At 38.4% G+C, this 19,532-nt stretch overlaps 1 protein-coding gene across 1 annotated transcript in view; it reads left to right on the top strand.

Moving 5' to 3' along the window:
* Window positions 1-19,532, top strand: part of LOC150078350 (uncharacterized) — a 59,531-nt gene that overhangs the window by 15,578 nt on the left and 24,421 nt on the right. The window contains exon 2 of the mRNA XM_090384539.1: window positions 489-564. Coding sequence (XP_090240665.1) covers window positions 489-564 — 76 coding nt within the window. The remainder of the gene's footprint in view (window positions 1-488; window positions 565-19,532) is intronic.

The raw sequence follows: 19,532 nt of genomic DNA on the forward strand, positions 1-19,532 counted from the left end.
AGATAAATGGACGATTCCTGTGTCTAAGATGAGTGACTGAACACATTGTGACAAATTTGAACTTATTATGATGCTATGGTTTCAAGATGCAAAATCTTTTACCTGAACTTTTTGATCACGTTGTGTAATTGTTCCACTCTCTTCTGCATTGCAGCACTAGTATGGTGGTGCACAGTGAACCCCACTTAGGTGTTGGTATTAGTACCAACTGTCTATTATATATAAATGGTGCAGAGAAAGCATGTATTCATTCACTTGACATGTACAGTTTCTGGAAAGGTGTATGTGAACTGAAAGTTTTGGAAAGCTTAAGGACCCAATGTTGTTCCTCAGTAGGAGAGGATGACTGTATGAGGGATCATTGTCTGTACACTTGTATGCATACAAACACACTTGCACTTTTCACAATCTATAGATTAGTATTTAATTAACACTTGCTTTCTTTGTGCTATGTATGTTCATATATAAAAACATTGTGTGTCTCTTAGATCTTCAAGATTTTAAGAAAGGAAGCTTGCAGAGGAGGATTTAGAATTGTTCCAGTCTTACAAGTAGTGCTTCAGAGTAAGTGTTTTTAATTTGTAACCATGTTATTTTTTTCTATCTTTTTTTTATATGTATACACTGGTGTTCAAAGAAAGTGCATCACCTAGGAATTTCACATTTCTAACCCTTTTTCACGATGGTATATTACATTAATGACTAGCATCACAAATAGAAATATAAACAAAAGATATTTATTAATAGTTAAGGCAAAGCTAAGTAATATTTGACAGGTGCTCTCAAAATATTCCAAAATGATCATTTGCAACCTTTATACAACAGTTTTGGTAAACATGACAGTTATGACTGAAATGTTATCAGAAGCCCTCAATTTGCTTCAGTTTATCATTTTAAATGGAAAACAAAATAAAAAGTTTACCAGGTGCAAACTAATATTTAGTGAACTGCCTCTGGCCCTGATGACAGCAGTACACTGTCGAGGCATTAACAAGATCAATTTCTGAAGATAATCAACTGATAATTTGTGGTTCCAAACACGAATTGTGGCTTCCTGAAGTTCACGAAGGGTCTTTGGTTTCTTTCTGGCAACTGCAGATTCCACATGATGCCAACAGTTCTCTGTAGGATTCAGTTCCGGGCTGTTTCCTGGTCAGTAAGAGTTGTAATGGACCGTTCTTCCAACCATTTTTCCACCTGTAACAAATGTAAACACATTACTGTTGAATCTCTAATGCAGAAATGAAGCTAAAGTTATTACAGAAGTGCCTACTTACACTTTTCGCCCAATGACAAGGAGCAGAATCGTCCTGAAAGATGTAGTTACTTGGCAGGTTGAAATGGTCTCTAATGATTGGCAGCAATTTGCCTTCCAATATAGCTGGGTATCCATTGGCATTTATGGAACATTTTATAAACTGCAGTGATGGTATTCTTCACTACATCTACTGCGAATCGTTTGTCTCCTATCAGAGAAATTCCATGCAAAATTCCATGCAGATGGAATTTTTCCTCATCTGAGAAAATAACTGACTTCCACTGTTCGGGGGGGTCCATTTGACATGCTCCTTACACCAAATTAATCTGGCCTTTTTCATTTTTTGTGTGAGGACGGGCTACAAGTCCATTTTTGAAGAGGTGTCTTCTGACTGTTACTGCACTTGCTACCACTCCTGTATGTGGTAGCAAGTGCAGTAACCATTCTCTTTTCAGCTCAAATGAAGAAGCTTTAGGGTTTTTAAGGCATAAGCGCTTCAAAACACGGTCCTATTTTGGCATAGAGACTCATTTGCATCTGGTTCCCTTTTTTCCTATCAGCAGAACCAGTATTCTTGAGTTTGGAAAGAAATCTACTCACTGTCGTGAAGAACATCCTTCCTCACGTAAAGCAACAATAGCACTCTTTCTTTGTGGCATCAATTTCATTTTACTCGCCATCCTGACACAAGCAAGGAATGATTGCAACTCTTGCAGAACGTGCTTATATAGGTGAAAGTAATAGCTGATGCAATATTATGTCATCACCTACCCATGTCAATCTTATCTGATGCAATCTGTAAGAAATATTGCCATATACTTAGGTTATTCGGACGACAATTACAATTTTAAGGGATGATGCACTTTCTTTGAACACCAGAGTGTGTGTGTGTGTGTGTGTGTGTGTGTGTGTGTGTGTGTGTTTTGTTGGATATTGCTTATGTAACCATTTATGTTTGCGGTCATCTCTTCCTTTATTTTTGCTATTGAACATATTTTTAGTTTTTTATATATACACTGAGTGGACAGAAATCATGGGATCCCTGCCTAGTAACTGGTAGGCCTACCTTTTGCCCGGATAAGGGTAGTCACATGGTGAGGCATTGAGTCCACTAGTTCATAAGTGTTCCACACGTATTTCCATCCATGCTTGCTGTACTGCCGTCCATAATTCTGTTGCATTCCTGGGTGGAGTTTCCAAAGCTTGAACGGACTTTTCCACAGCATCCCAAAGGTGCTCCACAGGGTTCATGTCTGGTGAACAGGGAGGCATATTCCATGATGGTAAAATATGCGGAATGCTCTTTTAACTGTTCTAGTCACCATGGCTCTTTGGGGAGGTGCATCCTGCTGGAAGAGTCCATTGTACTGTGGGTGCATGATGACCATGAAGGAATGCAGATGGTCTGCAAGGACGGGCACATAACCAGGACCATTCAGAGATGCATCTAGATGTGTACCAGTGGTCCAACATGTGCCAGTTGAACATGCACCAGACCATTACTGACCATCCACCTGCCTGAACAGCTCTTTGTTCACATGACGGGTTCATAGCTTTGTGTGGCTTCTGCCAGATACACATCCTCCCGTTCACTCAAAATAACTGGAAACAAGACTCATCGGACCAGGAGACCCATTTCCAATCATCCAAAGTCCAGTGCCAATGTTCTTTTGCCTAGTTGAGGCGTGGAGTCCTGTGTCGTGGTGTTAGCAGTGCGACTCTCGTGGGTCGGTTCCCATAATCTATTGTGGCTAATGATCACCCGATGGTCTTGGTGGAGACATTTCTGGCACCTCACTCGTTGAAGTTGGCAGCAATTTGTGCCACTGTTTCTCTCGGGTTGTTTGAAACAATGCAAGACAGATGTCAATGGCCACGTTCATCCACCACCTTTCTCCACCCACAGCACTATCCACGATGAGTTGCTATTCCGGAAATGGCGTATTTCCGATACACTCTTGATCTGTCGAACGGGGATAGTACAATTTCTGTACCACCTCCGCAATAGAGTGACCAATGTATCGGGTACCCATTATCAACCCTCTTTCAAAGTTGGTTAACTCATTACATTTATCCATACTGACATTGAATTACCGTCTATGTGAAAGCAATGATGCAGTGTACCTATATATCTGGCAAATGGTGGGTTCATCCACTAGCAAGAGGGGTGACAGCATTGCGATGCCCAGGAACCAGGTATCCCACAAATTCTGTCCTTTCAGTATATATATATATATAATGTGTATATATATATATATATATATATATATATATATATATGTATGTATGTATATATATATGTATGTATATATACACACAGTGGCAGACAAAAAAAACTGCATCACCTTAAAAAAAAGTAACATTTGTAGTGAAACGTATAAGATCAGTCATTTTGTTTGTTGAAAGCGAAGATATTGCATCAGCCATTTCTATAAATACGGCATTAGAAGGGTATACATACTCATTAGTATCCTGTTTTGTGGAGGTGTAAGCATGGCTCCATATGTTCAGTTGACATCAAGAAAAAAAAGTGTAGCTGTTGCTCTGTCTCAGGAAGGGTTTTCTGTGTGTGCTATTGCTGATGAAATAGGCTGCCAACAGTCAACAGTGTTTTGAGTGCTGAAATTAAAGCATGAAACCGGTGATGTGAAGAGAAGACCTGGATCAGGCTGTAAGAGAGTGACTACGCAGTGCAGTGAGTGAGTGAGTGAGTGAGTGAGTGAGTGAGTGACAGTGTGAGTGACAGTTCAGTCATACCTCAGAAATGCTGGCATTACAGTGTTGGACTGGACCCCAGCAACAGTCTAGATTTGAATCCTATTGAAAATTGCTGGGTATATAATGTCATCTAAAATTGTTCAGAAAAAGCCAACAAGTAAGATTCAGCTGCAGGAAAGTATTTTAAGGTGTGGTACCACGAAATTGAGCAACGATATATCCAGAAGTTGATTAACTCCATGCCAGATCATTGCAAGGCTGCAATTGCAGCTCAAAGAGGAACAACAAAATTTTGAGGACTTATTTTGCTGATTTACAGTACATAATACTATTATGTTAACTTGTCATTTCAGTTTGTACACGTAAATGCAATAAAATGTATGCTTGGTTGTCTTGATTTCCCATATTTCCATTTATTACACATTTTACCCTTTGGGAAGATATTTATGGCAAATAGGTATATAAGGTGGAATATTTTTATTGGATTTCATTCATAGAGATATATATATCTCATCTATCAAATGCATTTCGAACATTTCTGCAACCCACAATGAAGTGCAAAACACATTATTTTCAAAATTCACAAGTGATGCAGCTTTTTTGTCTGCGACTGTATATCTGATTTATGCATTCAGCAAACTCTGATAAATCAGCTAATCTAATGGTAGTCTTTCAGTTTATGATCATTTGGTTTTATGAACAAGAATTTTTGGTAATAAATTTGATTCATGATTGTAAAGTTTGATCTTAAAAACTTTTGAACTTCTGCAAACCCATGGGATATCTTTTGAAAGTAAAATAAGTGAGAATGAAATACCTTCATTCTCATTTCAGTGAAATACTTCTAGTGATTGCAGTAAAAAAAAAAAAAAAAAACAGGAATAGCTACCCAATTGATTTATTTTATATATTATTTAGCTTTTTGGAGTTAAATAAAAACAAGAAATATTTAAAAATGGTGCACTTTATAATTCTAATATATATTCAGATTCTATATTGGATTATAGAAGCAAATGATATTTTTAGTAAGCTTCTAGTATTAGTAGTGGCAAAAGATGCAAGAAAGGAAGCTTATAAAGCTGCAATGCAAAAAAAAAAAAAAAAAAAAAAAAAAAAAGCAGTGAAAAAAACAAAAAACAAACCAGATCACATATCCATTCCCTTCAATGATTTGTCTAGTTCTTCCTTAACTTCAAAACTACCCATGTCTACAACAAAGATGGAAGTTTGTCTCAACAATCAACCACCTTCTGGTTGAAGGCAAGCTTCCATGCATTTATATTGTAATCGTCCTTCCTCAGTTTGAATTTGTTCCTTTATGTGTGTGCAGTCTGAGTAAGAGAAAGAATGCCATCAGTGTTGAAATGTCTCAATCCATTCAAAGCCTTCTACATTGCAATCATATCATCTCACAGATGCCTAGTGTCCAGACAGTGCAGTTTGCAGAATTGAAGCCTTTCTTGGTAAGATCACCCTTTTGTTCACTTCACCAATCTTATTACCCTTCTCTGCATCCATTCCAGCAGAACTACATCTTTCCTATAATGAGGCCTTGAGACCTATATGCACTACTCAAGATGCAGCCTACCGGTACAATGGGATAATCATCTCCTTATTCCTGCTAGCAAAGTTCCTACATCATTGACAAAACCTGCTGGCTTGGCAGCCTATCTGTATTGTGCAGAGAACTACATATCTGACTGCACAAGTACTCTCACATCTTTTTCATAATCTGCTACCTTAGAGTAGTGCCACACTTGGCATGTTAACTTGGGATTACTGCTATCCATATGTAAGGTACTTTGCATTTTCAATGTTGAACTTCAACTGCCACTTCTCAGCCCATTGGCCTAATTTTTCTTGATCTTGTTGCTACCTTGATTATTGTCATTAACCACTCTGCCAACCTTCGTATTATCTGCAAACATAAACATTGTTTGATATACCTTCATCGATATCATTATTAAATATAGAAAACAACAGTGGGCCCAGCATAACATTAGTCCAGAAGAGCAGTGACCATTAATAATACTCCATCTTCTCCCACTTAACCAATCCTTTATCTATAGCACTAACTTGCTCTTAATGGCACATTGCTCCAGTATGTACAGTTTATGTGTAACAGTATCAAAAGCTTTCCTGAAATCGAGGTATATGATATCCAAATTTTTTTTGCATCCAGTTCCTTTCTCACTGCATCTTGTCTGACCAATATAATTAGATATAATCCAGTGAGATTTGTCAGACAAAGTTGCCCCTTAACAAATCATTTCTATGGCTGCAGTATAATTGCATTCCTGTCTAGATGGTCCCACATTATTTCTTTAACAATTGACACCATTATTTTTCCTGGAACAGAAGTTAAACTAACAGGTCTGTAATTACTCGTGTCTGTCAGCTTTTGATCTCCCCTTTGCGGATTGGGGATAATTCGCACATCTCCTTCCACGGAGATTTCTTTTAGTTTAGTTTCATTGTTTTGGTTATTCAGTGGCAAATTTTTGAACCATGAGACTCATGAGAATCTAGAGACTCACTCACAAGAGGATTCAAACACTATATGTTTGAATCCTCTTGTGAGTGAGTCTCTAGATAGTATGTAGGCCACCTAAAGAAAATATTTGATGTGAAAACATCTTTGGCGGCACCTAATTTTTCTGATTGGAGTAAAACCAGTTGTTCACAATTGGCTTTACTCCATGTGGAAATTACACAAATTACATCACTTCTTAAATGATCCTAATGCAGTCACCAACGTTGATTCAGTAGAGTAAGTAATGTGCGTTAGCATAAAACTTTACATTCTTATTTCAGACTGAAATAAAATGACGAAAGACGTTAGCTGAACGAACATTTATGTCATTTAGGTAGTAGCGGACATGTGCTTAGGCTCACACCTGCTACTTCCTAAATGATGCTGATGTTGCAAATTCAGTTACTAACGTTGATTTGGTTGTATAAATAGTGGGTGTGAACATAAACGTTATTGTTCATAACTTCGGTTCTAGCTGTTGGATTTTAAAGTGGTTCTGATTTTTGTCAAAATTGTTTACACATAAAACATCTTTTGTGCTTCCAGGGTGCGCGCGCGCACACACACACACACACCACACACACACACACACTTTTTTTTTTTTTTTTTTCCAAGGAATTTGGAAGTTTGATAAAAACTGAAAAACTATATACAACAATGTTTTTAATATTAATGTTTTCCTGTTTTGACTTTATAGGCAAACATTAGTTAGATTACTGTCCTGTTTTGACTTCAATCTTACTAATGTTTGTCTGTCAAAAAGAATTAAGATCAAAATTTTGGGAAAAAATACATAAAAAATGTAATATAAAGAGCTGTTACTTTTATTATGTATCCACTACGTATATACCGTATATATGTTACTTGATTCAGGATTGTCAATTCTGAATCAAGTAACATATTATTGCAAGACAATTCACGGTGCAACAAATTGTTGCATGACATTTTGGTAAAAAAGGTAAAGTGCAGCCATTATCAACCCACTGCAGGATGGAAGCCTCCTCAACAATTCATGCTGAGGGAAAATGGACCATAATCTGCCACGCTGGTCCAGTGCGGGTTGGCAGATCGACCGTATTCAGCAGTCAGGGGCTTGAACCCCGGTCTACTCAAAGAGCGTGTGCTATTGCACTACCGCTCCTGACCACTCGGCTACGGAGACATTTTGGTGTATGCCATCAAATTGGTGCATGATAGAGTGGATATGCCAACAAATTGATGCATAACAGTTTCGGTATGTGACAGATTGGGGCATGTTACAGACCTGTGTATGACAGTTTGGTGTATGTGACAAATCTGTGCATGTCAGTTTGGCATGCACAGATTTGTCAAAACTTTATATTATATTACATTTTTTATGTATTTTTTCCCAAAATTTTGATCTTAATTCTTTTTGACAAGACAGTTTGGTGAATGACATTTCACTATGTGATAATTTGGTGAAAAACAGCTGGAGGCCACTGCAACTTGCTGAATTCTTTAGAAGAATTTTGTGTAAAGCAAGACAGAAAATGTGAACTTTTAACATCATCATCAGCCATTTTCAATCTACTGCAGGATGAAGGCCTTTCCAGTAACTTTCCAGTTCCTTCTGTTTTGTGCAATGGCCATCCATTTACTACCCACAAACTCATGAATTTCATATGTCCATCTCTGTCGTTGTCTTCCAGATTTCTTCTAGCTCCTCTTGGGTACCATTCTGCTATTTTCTTAGTTCATCTGTCATCATGTTTTTGAGCTATGTGTCTTGCCCAAGACCATTTTAGTTTTTTAGTTTTGATAAGAATGTCCTTTACTTGAGTTTGCTTCCTAAACCACGTGTTTCTCTTCTTATCTAACAGTATGATTCCCAGTATAATTCATTTCTATTCTTGGCTGTGTTGTTCTCAGCTTCTCTTCTATTATTTTGGCGAGTGCCCAAGTTTCACTTCCAGAGTCACGGTGGGGAGTATACATTGGTTAATTATTTTACGTTTAGACAAATTGGGATATTGCTCCTCAGTATGTGACTATATTTCCTGAATGCCATCCATCCAAAATTTATTCTTCTCTTGACTTCCAGCCATTTATCATTATTACAGCTAATGACTTGTCCCAGATAAGTATATGAATCCACCTTTTCAATTAATGCTCCTTCAATGATTATATCCCTTTCTGTGGCATTTTGCATTAGCATTAGCATAAGTAGAGGCATTTGATGCAAGAAAGCAAGCTTATGCAGCATCAGCCAAAAAAAAACCACTTCCACTTCACCCCTCTGTTTGTTCAAAATACCTGTCCAGCTGAGCCTTAAACTTATTTAGGCTATCAACTTCCACGACAAGGGATGGAAGTCTGTTCCACCAACCAACCACCCGCTGGCTAAAGGCAAATTTCCGCACGTCTATCCTACATCTGTCTTTTTTCAATTTGAATTTATGCCCTCTCGGGTGATTATTCTGAGCGAGAGGAAGAATCCCATCAGCATTGAGCATGCTCACACCATTCAAGGCTTTATACACCTCTCTCAGATCACCTCGCTGGTGCCTAGTCTCCAGACACTGTAATTTGCAAAACTTAAGCTTTTCTTCATAAGAGTACCCCTTTGTTCCATTCACTAATCTTGTTGCCCTTCTCTGTACTCGTTCCAGCAGCTCTACATCCTTCTTGAAATGAGGCCTCCAGACCTGTATACAGTACTCTAGGTGTGGCCTGACCATTGCCTTGTACAAGGGAATAATCACCTCCTTATCCCTGCTAGAAAAATTCCTATATATCATTGACAATACACCATGAGCTACTCTTGCAGCCCGTCTGCACTGCTCAGAGAACTTCATATTTGCCTGCACAACCACCCCCAGGTCCCTTTCATTCTCTACCACTGTCAGTGTAGTACCACAGAGTTGATACGTTGCTGTGGGGTTGCTGTTTCCCATGTGTAGTACTTTACATTTGTCAATGTTAAACTTCATTTGCCACCTCTCAGCCCATCTGCTCAACCTTTCCAGATCCTGTTGTAGCAGCATAATGTCAGTAGTGTCCTTGACAACCCTGCCTACCTTTGTATCGTCTGCAGACTTCAACATTAAGATTGATATACCCTCATCAATATCATTTATGAATACAGAAAACAATAATGGACTCAACACTGAGCCCTGAGGGACTCCACTAATAACATTAGTCCACGACGAGCAGTGTCCATTGATTACCACTCTCTGTCTTCTCCCCCTCAGCCACCCCTTTATCCACATCAGCAATTTGCCTCCAATGCCACACTGCTCCAATTTGTGCAGCAGTCTTCCATGTGCAACAGTATCAAAAGCCTTTCTAAGATCCAAGTATATAATATCAAAGTTATTCCCTGCATCCAGTTCCTTTGTGACTGCATCATAGTATCCAATCAAATTGGTCAGGCAAGACTTCCCCTTAACAAAACCATGCTGTGTCCGAGCTACAGCTGAAGTCTTGTCTAAATGATCCTGCAGTGCTTCTTTAACTAGTGCCTCCATTAATTTTTCTGGAATTATAAACTCACAGGTCTATAATTACTTGTGTCAGCCTTTGATCCTCCTTTGTGAATTGGGGTCACATTTGCACATCTCCAGTCTGTGGGTACCTCCCCTGAGTCCAAGGAAGCTCTCATAATTATGGCTAAGGGCTTGCTTACTTCCTTTGCTGCCTCCTTTAATATAACTGGATAGATCCCATCCACCCCGAGTGCCTTTCTTGCGTTTATCTTCAACAATTTATCCTCCACTTTACTCTCAGTTATTACAAGATTCTCTAGCTTACTGCTAGAGTTGAATACACCTCTGGCTTTCCCCTCGCTAAATAACTCCTCATGTGTGAATGTCGATGCAAAATATTCATTTAGTTTGTTAGCTACCTGAGCAGGACCATCAACAGTTGACCCATTGATATCAAGTGGACCAATCTGATTCATCCCCTTCCTTCTAGAGTTTACATAAGTAAAGAACTGGCATACTTGTTCATCATTACTTTTGTTTTAGCCATATTCATCTATAGTCCAAAATCTTTACTAAGTCTACATAACAGATTAAGATTTTCTTCTAATTCTTTGGGATCGTGGCTTATGACCACAATGTCATCTGCAAATCGTAAATGGTTTAGGTACTCTCCATTCACATTGACTCCTTTCTGTGATCAGTCTAATCTTCTGAAAGCTTCCTCAAGGGCAGCAGTAAACAGCTTCGGAGATATTGTGTCTCCTTGTCGAACTCCTTTCTCAATTTTAAATTTGCTACTGTCTTTGTCTAGTCTAATAAAGGAGGTAGTGTTCTCATATATTTTCTTAAAAATCATAATATATGGGGTATCCACGTCTTTCCAGTGACATTGCCTTATGCTGTATGGAGTCAAATGCCTTTTCATAATCCACAAATGCCAGGCATAATGGTGTTTTATATTCATTTGCTTTCTCCATTAGCTGTGATATTATGTGAACATGATCCATGGTTGAGAATCCTGTCTAAAGCCAGCTTCCTTTTCGGTTAATTCTCATCAAGTATTCTTTTTAATCTATTAGTAATGACCCTTGTGAACAACTTGTATATGTGAGATAACAAGCTAATCGGTCTATAATTTTCAATTTCTGATTTATATCCTTTCTTATGCAGCAAAACTATGATTGCATTATTCCACTCCTTAGGCATCACACCTTTTCTAATGCATTTTGTGAAGAGTGTTTCCAGTTTTTGTGTCATGTCACTTCCTCCCAGTTTTAACAACTCTACAGTAACTTCATCTTCCCCCTGGGCTTTCTGATTCTTCATTTTCTTCAAAGCATGTTCTACCTCATCAGGAACGATATCGGATATGTCGTATGTGTTACTAATTTGCAATCCATCTTCCCCACTGCTGGCATCATTTCCTTGCTCTTTGTATAATTCTCTATAGTAGTCTTCTGCTATTTGAATTATGCCTTCTCTGCTATTTATAAGTACACCATCGCTATTCTTCAGTTTCAGTATCATTTGTCTTTCTGTATTACTGCTCATGACTGCTGATTTAAGTCCTTTGTTTTCCCTTAATGCTTGTTCTACTTTCCTTGTGTTAAATCTTCTTATATCCTCTGAGTCTCTTCTAATGGCTTTGCATAACTCAGTACAGTAAACCCCTGCTATTTGCGGGAGTTACGTTCCTGAGAAATGCTGCGAATACTGAGTTATGGCTCCCATAGTAATAAAGGAGTTCCGTTCCAAAGTATGAGATATATAAGAAAAACTAGTCTAAAATTTTGTCTATGTATGTATTATGTGTACCTTCATAATATGACTGTGTACATATACAGTACATAGTGAAATGCAAGCATAAGTCATCAAAATGAAAATAAGAAACAATTTAATATTAAATGTAATATTTATTAGAAATTTCAAACAAATCTTTCAATCCAGTGCCTTTGCTATAGCTAAAAAACTTATCCTGCCAATGCTATCACCAGTTTCGCTAAAGTGTTGATAAAAGTGTTTTGCCTTTTCACAAATGATGAGTGAACTTAAGGGAATTTTATTTTGAGTTCGGTCTTCTATCCACAGATTTAAAGCTTTTTCCATTTTTTCTAATTTAACATCACGAGTTACAGAGCAAATTTTTGAAGCAATTAGCGCGTTTTCACAGACACTACGGCAGATTTTTTCTTCTGATTTCTTGATTGATCGTAACGTTGACTTATTGATTTTATAATGTTTTGCCACTGAATATAATGTTTTCCATTAGAAATTTTGTCTAATAACTGAATTTTACTCGCTAATGTCACCTTCTTTGATCTTTTCACAATTCCCTTGTTATTCGTAGCCATATTTTTGTAGGGGTTAGAAAAGAATTTGTCCACAATAAAGTCACTTTCTTCCGTTAACACATTCGAAAAAGTCTGTTTACACTAACACACTGCAAAACGGTAGATTTTTCACTTCTGTAAGCATATCAATTTATAAATTAATAAATTTATTCAATTTATAAGCATATAAATTAAAAGCAAACGACGAAACCTTCCATGACAAGCGCATACAAGGATTAGCGAGAAACATCCACACTCACGAATTTGTCACCCCTCCCCCCCCACCCACTGAGCTCTGTTTTGACCGGGAAAGATGATTTTAGCCATGCCCATATTTTTTATGGCGGAAAATGTTCGCGGCAATTTAAAATTCACATTTTTTTTTTTTTTTAGGTTTCATTTTATATTAAATCAGCGACCGTGAATACAGATACCGCGAATAGCGGGGGTTTACTGTATACTCAATTTTGTCCTTGTCAGTGTTTATCTTGGTCTTCATTTGTCATCTTCGGTTCATCATGACAAGTGTTTCTTGACTATTTTTTTCTTCTTTGGATTTCTTTTTACCTGTAGGTTTCTTGGGCTTTATCACTTTCAGAAAGTTGTAATTTTCCTCGTCGATATCTTGGTCCTGAGCAGTCTGCAGAAGCTCAAACTTGTTCTTAAGTTCCAGTACATACTGCTTTTTCTCCTCTTCTGTTATCTGAAAGACCTTCGTATTATTTACTTGAGTCAGTTTTTTTCCTTTCTTTTCTTACAAATATATCAAGTGTGCATCTTACCATTCTGGGATCACTTCCAACGTTTAACTTGTTCAGGACGGTAACTTCATTCACGATATATCTTCTGTTAGTGAGGATGAAGTCGATTTCATTAGTTGTTAATCCATTTGGGCTCTTCCATGTCCACTTTCTGTTCACCCATTTCTTGAAAAAAGTGTTCATTACTGACAATCCTTGAGATTCTGAGATTCTGCAAATTCCACAAGTCTTTCACCTCTTTCATTTCTTTCACCAATTCCAAAATTTCCTATAGTTCTCCTTTCTGCTCTGTTTTGTCTCTTTCTAACCTTAGCATTGAAGTCCCCCATAATGATAGTGTAGTGGATTTTCTACTCATCTATAAGACTCAATTTCAGTGTACATTTCTTCAACCTCTTCATCATCATGGCTTGATGTTGGTGCATAAATCATTATAACCTTTAGCTTGTACTTCTTAGAAATCCTGAGTAGTAGCCTTGACACCCTTGGTGATTGTACGTTTGAATTCCAAAATGTTTTTTTATATCTTTATGGACCAGAAAGCCAACTCCACCTTCGCTCCTTGCACTGTTTCCATTGGTGTACAGCAAATTTCCACTTGATAATCTTAAATGATTCATATCTTCTTTTTGTTTCAGCCAAACTGATGATATTCCAATTCTTTTGTAATTGCTTTTTCTTAGCTCTAATATCCTGTCTTCACCGATGAGCGAGTTTACGTTGTAACAGGCCAAGTTCAGTTTCCGTGCATGGCAGCCTGGTCATACCCAGAGATTCTTAGCACCCTGTGTTGCTTCCACTCTGATCCTCTCGCTGCCATAAGAGGGGGAGTGAAAACCGCTGGGCACTGAGTGGTATTCGTTTTGTCATGCTGTCATGTGCTGTAGGGTTTGGTCTTTTCCTCTTCACGCTGACCAGCCATCTTGAAGAGAACCACTCGACACATTCATTGCCACCTAAGTGACATAACAGGACTTACCATTGAGAAGGTGTGCATGAGTGGATTTTAGGGAGGCAGGCCAACCAGACTTCTCCTAAATCTTCTGAATTAGAAAGATATTGGATCCATCAGTGTTTTAGACTGAGTGTCTGATAACACACAGAATGTCTGTTCCTCTCTAAGCCCCCCTAAAAATTTTTAACATGCAATGCTGTAAATGGTGAATTTAGTGATCATGATACAGTTCTTGATATTTTATGTAGTTATGTTTTTTAATGCACATTCCATTTTTCTTAGGAGATCTTTTAAAAAAAAAAAAGTACCATGGACAGGTTCAAGACTGGGATACAAGAGAACTTTGTTCACACTTAACTTTCACTTCTGTAAGTTGTTTTTTTTAGCAAATACAAAAGGGCGGGGGTAGGGATTTGTAAAAGTAGAGATTAAAAATGGATGCCAGGTTAATAATAGATGCTGGGTAATGCACTACTTGTTTGGTTTACAACCTGTGATATAGTTAGTAAAAAAGACTCTCATTCTGACTAGTAAAAAAAAGACTCTCATTCTGACTACTCAAGGTATGGCCTGACTATTGCCTTTGTTTCTGCTAGCAAAATTTCTGTATATCATTGAAAAAACACCATGACCTGCTCTGGTAGCACATCTGCACTCCTCAGAGAAGTTCATATCTGACTGCACAATTACCCCCAGGTCTTTTTCATTCTCCACCTCCTTGAGTGTAGTACCACACAGTTGGACCATTTCTCTTGGGTTACTGATACCCATATGCAGTATTTTGCATTTGTCAATGTTAAACTTCAAATTGGAATTTGGGAAGTACAATGTGTATAGAAAGGACAGACAGGGTAGGATGGGAGGAGGGCTTCAGTTGCCACTTCTCAGCCGATCTGCCTAACTTTTCTAGATCCTGTTGCAGTAAGCATACAGTCTTTACTCTCATTAACAATCCTGCCAACTCTTGTATCATATGCAAACTTGGACATTAAGCCTGATATATCTTCATCGATAAATAGAAAAAAATAAAAAAATGGGCCCAGCACCGAATTCTGGGGGACACCACTAATAACCTTAGGCCATATAGAGCAGTGTCCATTTATTACCACTCTCTGCTGTCTCCCACTCAACCATCCCTCTTTATTCATTGCAGCAACTTGTCCTTAATGCCCTGCAATTTGTACAGCAGTCTTCCATGTGCAACAGTATCAAAAGCTTTCCTGATAATCCAAGTATATGATATCAAAATTATTTTTTGCATCCAGTTCCTTTGTGACCACATTGTAGTATCCAATCAAATTCGTCAGTCAAGACTTCCCCTTAACAAACTCATGGTGTGTCTGAACTATTACTGCTGTCTTGTCTAGGTGATCCTGTATTCACCTCTTTAACCAGTGACTCCATTATTTTCCCCGGAACAGAAGTTAAACTAACACTTCTATAATTATTTGTGTCACCCACTGAACCCCCTTTGTGAATTGGGGATACATTTGCACATTTCCAGTACATGGGGACGAACCCCTCACTCTATGGATGCTCTCATAATTATGACTAAAGGTTTGCTTCTACTTCCCTTGCTGCCTCCTTCATTATAACTGGATAGATTCCATCTGCACCAGGTGCCTTTTTTATGCTTAACTTCAATAATTTCACCTCCACTTTGCTCTCAGTTATTACAAAATCAGTTAGCTCTCTGTTAGAGTTTGATAAACTTCTGGTATTCCTCTCCTTGAATAACTCGTCATGTGTGAATGTAGATGCAAAATGCTTGTTCAGTTTATCAGCTACTTGAGCAGGATCATCAATAGTTGAACCATCTATGTTCTTTATCCTTGATGGTAGTTACATCTTTAAGTAAATCCCACATCAGTACACTGTGATCACTGTTACCTAGTGGTTCCTTTATCTGGAAATTCTTAATGCATGAATAATCTCTCTTCATAATCAGATCAAGAGTTTACTTCCTCTGGTTGCTCCTAGAACATGTTGCTGTAGAAAACAATCCTCCAATAAATCCACAAAAGTCTTTCTGGCATGCAAGTGACCAATCCACAAGTTCCAGTCAATATCTGGAAAATTAAAATCCCCCATTACAAGACATTCTGATTTACTGGCCTACTATTTCTCTGCACAACTGTTCATTGTATTCATGAGTCATTAGACCTATAACACTACTCTCTCATTTTCCATTTCCTAGTGTTTATGTCACACCAAACAGACTCAAATTGTATTGTCCACCCATGTCAACTGGATGCACTTCCTTAGATTTTGTGCTTAACTAATAGCATAACCCCTCCTCCCATCCTACCCTGTCTGTCCTTTCTATACACATTGTACTTCCCAAATTCCAATTCTGCACTATTTATATCTGTGTGACACCATGTCTCTGATATCCAAACAATATCTGGCTTTGTCTTGATTAGCACTTCAAATTCATCAAATTTATTTGCTATACTCCTAGCATCAGTGCCCATGCAAGTATACATGCACCTGTTCTTACTCTTAGTTACTCTAACACAGCCCATGTATTTACTTGTTCCATGATGACTTCCAGCAACTCTAGAAATTCCCAGCAACTTGCTCTCTAGGGTGGTGCTCATTACAATAGAAGCTGTACATGGATCACTTTCGCTTCACCCAGTGGCTACTGTTAATCTTTTAGTTTGTGAATCCCCCCCCCCCCCCCCCAAGCTAGCAGTTTTTCAGCTCACCTCACACTGCCTCGATAGCATCAGCAAATATTCTTGCACCCTTTTTATTGAAGTGTATCCCATCCGCGTAGAAGCAGTCTCTCCTCTTAGCAAGCACAGACCATGCTGAAAAAAATTATACTCTGTGAGCCTTGCACAATTCCTCCAGGGCCAATTTGATTGACAATTTTGGGGAGTACAATAGTACAGAAAGGATAGACAGGACAGGAAGGAAGGAGGAGTTATGCTGTTAGTTAAGAAACACATAAAATGTAAGGAAGTGCATCTAAATGATGTTGGTGGACAATGCAATGTTGAGTCTGTTTGGTGTGACAATAAGCACTGGGAAAGGAAAAATGAGAGTAGGTGTGTGTGTTATAGGCCTAATGAATCCGATGAGTATAATGAGCAGAGAAATAGAGTGGGCGAGTAAATCAGAGTGTCTTATAATGGGAGATTTTAACTTTGGAGATATTGACTGGAACTTTTGGGTTGGTCATTCGCACACCTGCAAGACTTTTTTGGATTTATTGGATGACTATTTTCTACAGCACTGTGTTTGAGAGGTAACCTGAGGGAGTAATACTCTTGATCTGATTATCAGCAGTAATTATTCATGTATTAAGAATTTGCAGATAAAGGAACCATTGGGTGACAGTGATCACAATGTACTGATATGGGAATTACTTAAAGATGTCACTACCATCAAGGCTAAAGGGATGGGCTTTTGCTTTCGTAAAGGAGATTACAAGGGTCTTAAATTCTGTACAGTGGGATCAACTGATGATGTTACCAACGTTGAATTCTGAATGGGAAGCCTTCAGGGACTTAATCTTGGAGGCTACTAGGCTTTTCATCCCAACTAAGAAATACTGTTTCAAGGTTCAGGCCTAAATGGATGTCAGATGAATTGAAGCTTGTGGCAGAGAAGAAAAATGTATGGGATGCATATAAATTATCAGGTGACACAGAAGCCTATGGAAGATATAAGCCTGTCTGTAATCAAGTCACAAAGGAGGTTAGGTAGGCGAAGCCAGATTACGAGAAATATTTGGGAAAGGATGCAAAGAAAATCAGCAAAGTGTTCTTTACTTATGTAAACTCTAGAAGGAAAGGGATGAATCAGATTGGACCACTTAACATAGATGGGTTGACTATTGATGATCATGCTCAGGTAGCTGGTAAACTGAATTGGTATTTTGCATTTACATTCACTCACGAGGAGTTATTAAAAATTTTTGATAACTCCCTGTTAGAGTTATCAAACTCTAACAGGGAGCCAAGTGATTTTGTAATAACTGAGAACAATGTGGAGGCGAAATTGTTGAAGTTAAACCTAAGGAAGGCACCTGGAATGTATGGGATCTATCCAGTTATATTAAAGGAGGCAGCAAAGGAAGTAAGCAAACCCTTAGCCATAATTATGAGAGCTTCCTTAACTCAGGAGAGGTCCCCATGGATATGAGGTGTGCAAATGTTATCACCAATTTACAAAGAGGATTCAAAAGGTGACACAAGTAACTATAGACCTGTTAGTTTAACTTGTGTTCTTAGGAATATAATGAAGTCACTGGTTAAAGAAGCATTGCAGGATAATCCAGACAAGACTCAAGTAATAGTTAAGACACGGAATGGATTTGTTAAAGGGAAGTCTTGTCTGACTAATTTGATTGGATACTATGATGTGGTCACAAAGGAACTGGATGCAAAAAATAATTTTGATAACATATACTTGAATTTCAGGAAAGCTTTTGATACTGTTGCACGCAGAAGAAGAAGACTGCTGTACAAATTGGAGAGGTATGGCATTAAGGGTAAGTTGCTACAATGGATAAAGTGATGGTTGAGTGGGAGACGACAGAGAGTGGTAATTAATGGACACTAGTCTTCGTGGACAAATGTTATTAGTGGAGTTTCTCAGAGTTCGATGATGGGCTCATTGTTATGTGTATTCATCAGTGATATTGATGAAGGTATATGAGGATTAATGTCCAATTTTGCAGATGATACAAAGGTTGGCAGGGTTGTTAACGACAGTATGCTACTCCAACTGTATCTAGATAAGTTGGGCAAATGGGCTGAGAAGTGGCAACTGAAGTAATAAATGCAAGTACTGCATATGGGTAGCAATAACCCAAGAGAAACATACCAACTGTGTAGTACTACACTCAGGGAAGTGGAAAGTGAAAAGACCTGGGGGTAATCATGCAGTGAAATATGAAGTTCGCTGAGCAGTGCAGACGGGCTGCCAGGACAGGTCATGGAGTCTTGTCAATGATGTATAGGAATTTTGCTAACTGGGACAGGTAGGTGATTATCCCATTATATAAGGCAATGAGCCTCACACCTGTGTACAGTGTACAGGTCTGGAGGCCTCATTTTAGGAAGGATGTAGAGTTGCTAGTTGCAACAAAATTTGTGAGGGCAACAAAGGGGTGCTCTTACCAAGAACGCCTAAGGTCTGCAAATTGCAGTACCTGGAGTGGAGGCTCTTGCGAGGTGATCTGATGAGGTGTATAAAGCCTTGAATGGATTGAGCAAGCTGAATGCTGATGGGATTCTTCCTCTTGCTCAGATTAAGAACCTGAGGGGGGGCATAGATTCAAATTGAGGAAAGACAGTTGTAGAATAAATGTGCAGAATTTGCATTTAGCCAGCTGGTGGTTGATTGGTGGAACAGACTTCCATCTTTTGTTGTGAAAGTTGATAGTGTAAATAAATTTAAGGCAGAGCTGGACAGGCAATTTGGAATGAACAGAGGGGTGAAATGGGAGGGGTTTTTTTTTTTTTTTTTTAGCTGATGCCGCATAAGCTTTCTTTCTTGAATCATATGGCTCTCAT

This window comes from Mastigoproctus giganteus, chromosome 11 (assembly GCF_048544385.1).
Source record: "Mastigoproctus giganteus isolate SK-2022 chromosome 11, ASM4854438v1, whole genome shotgun sequence".
Taxonomy (NCBI): domain Eukaryota; kingdom Metazoa; phylum Arthropoda; class Arachnida; order Uropygi; family Thelyphonidae; genus Mastigoproctus; species Mastigoproctus giganteus.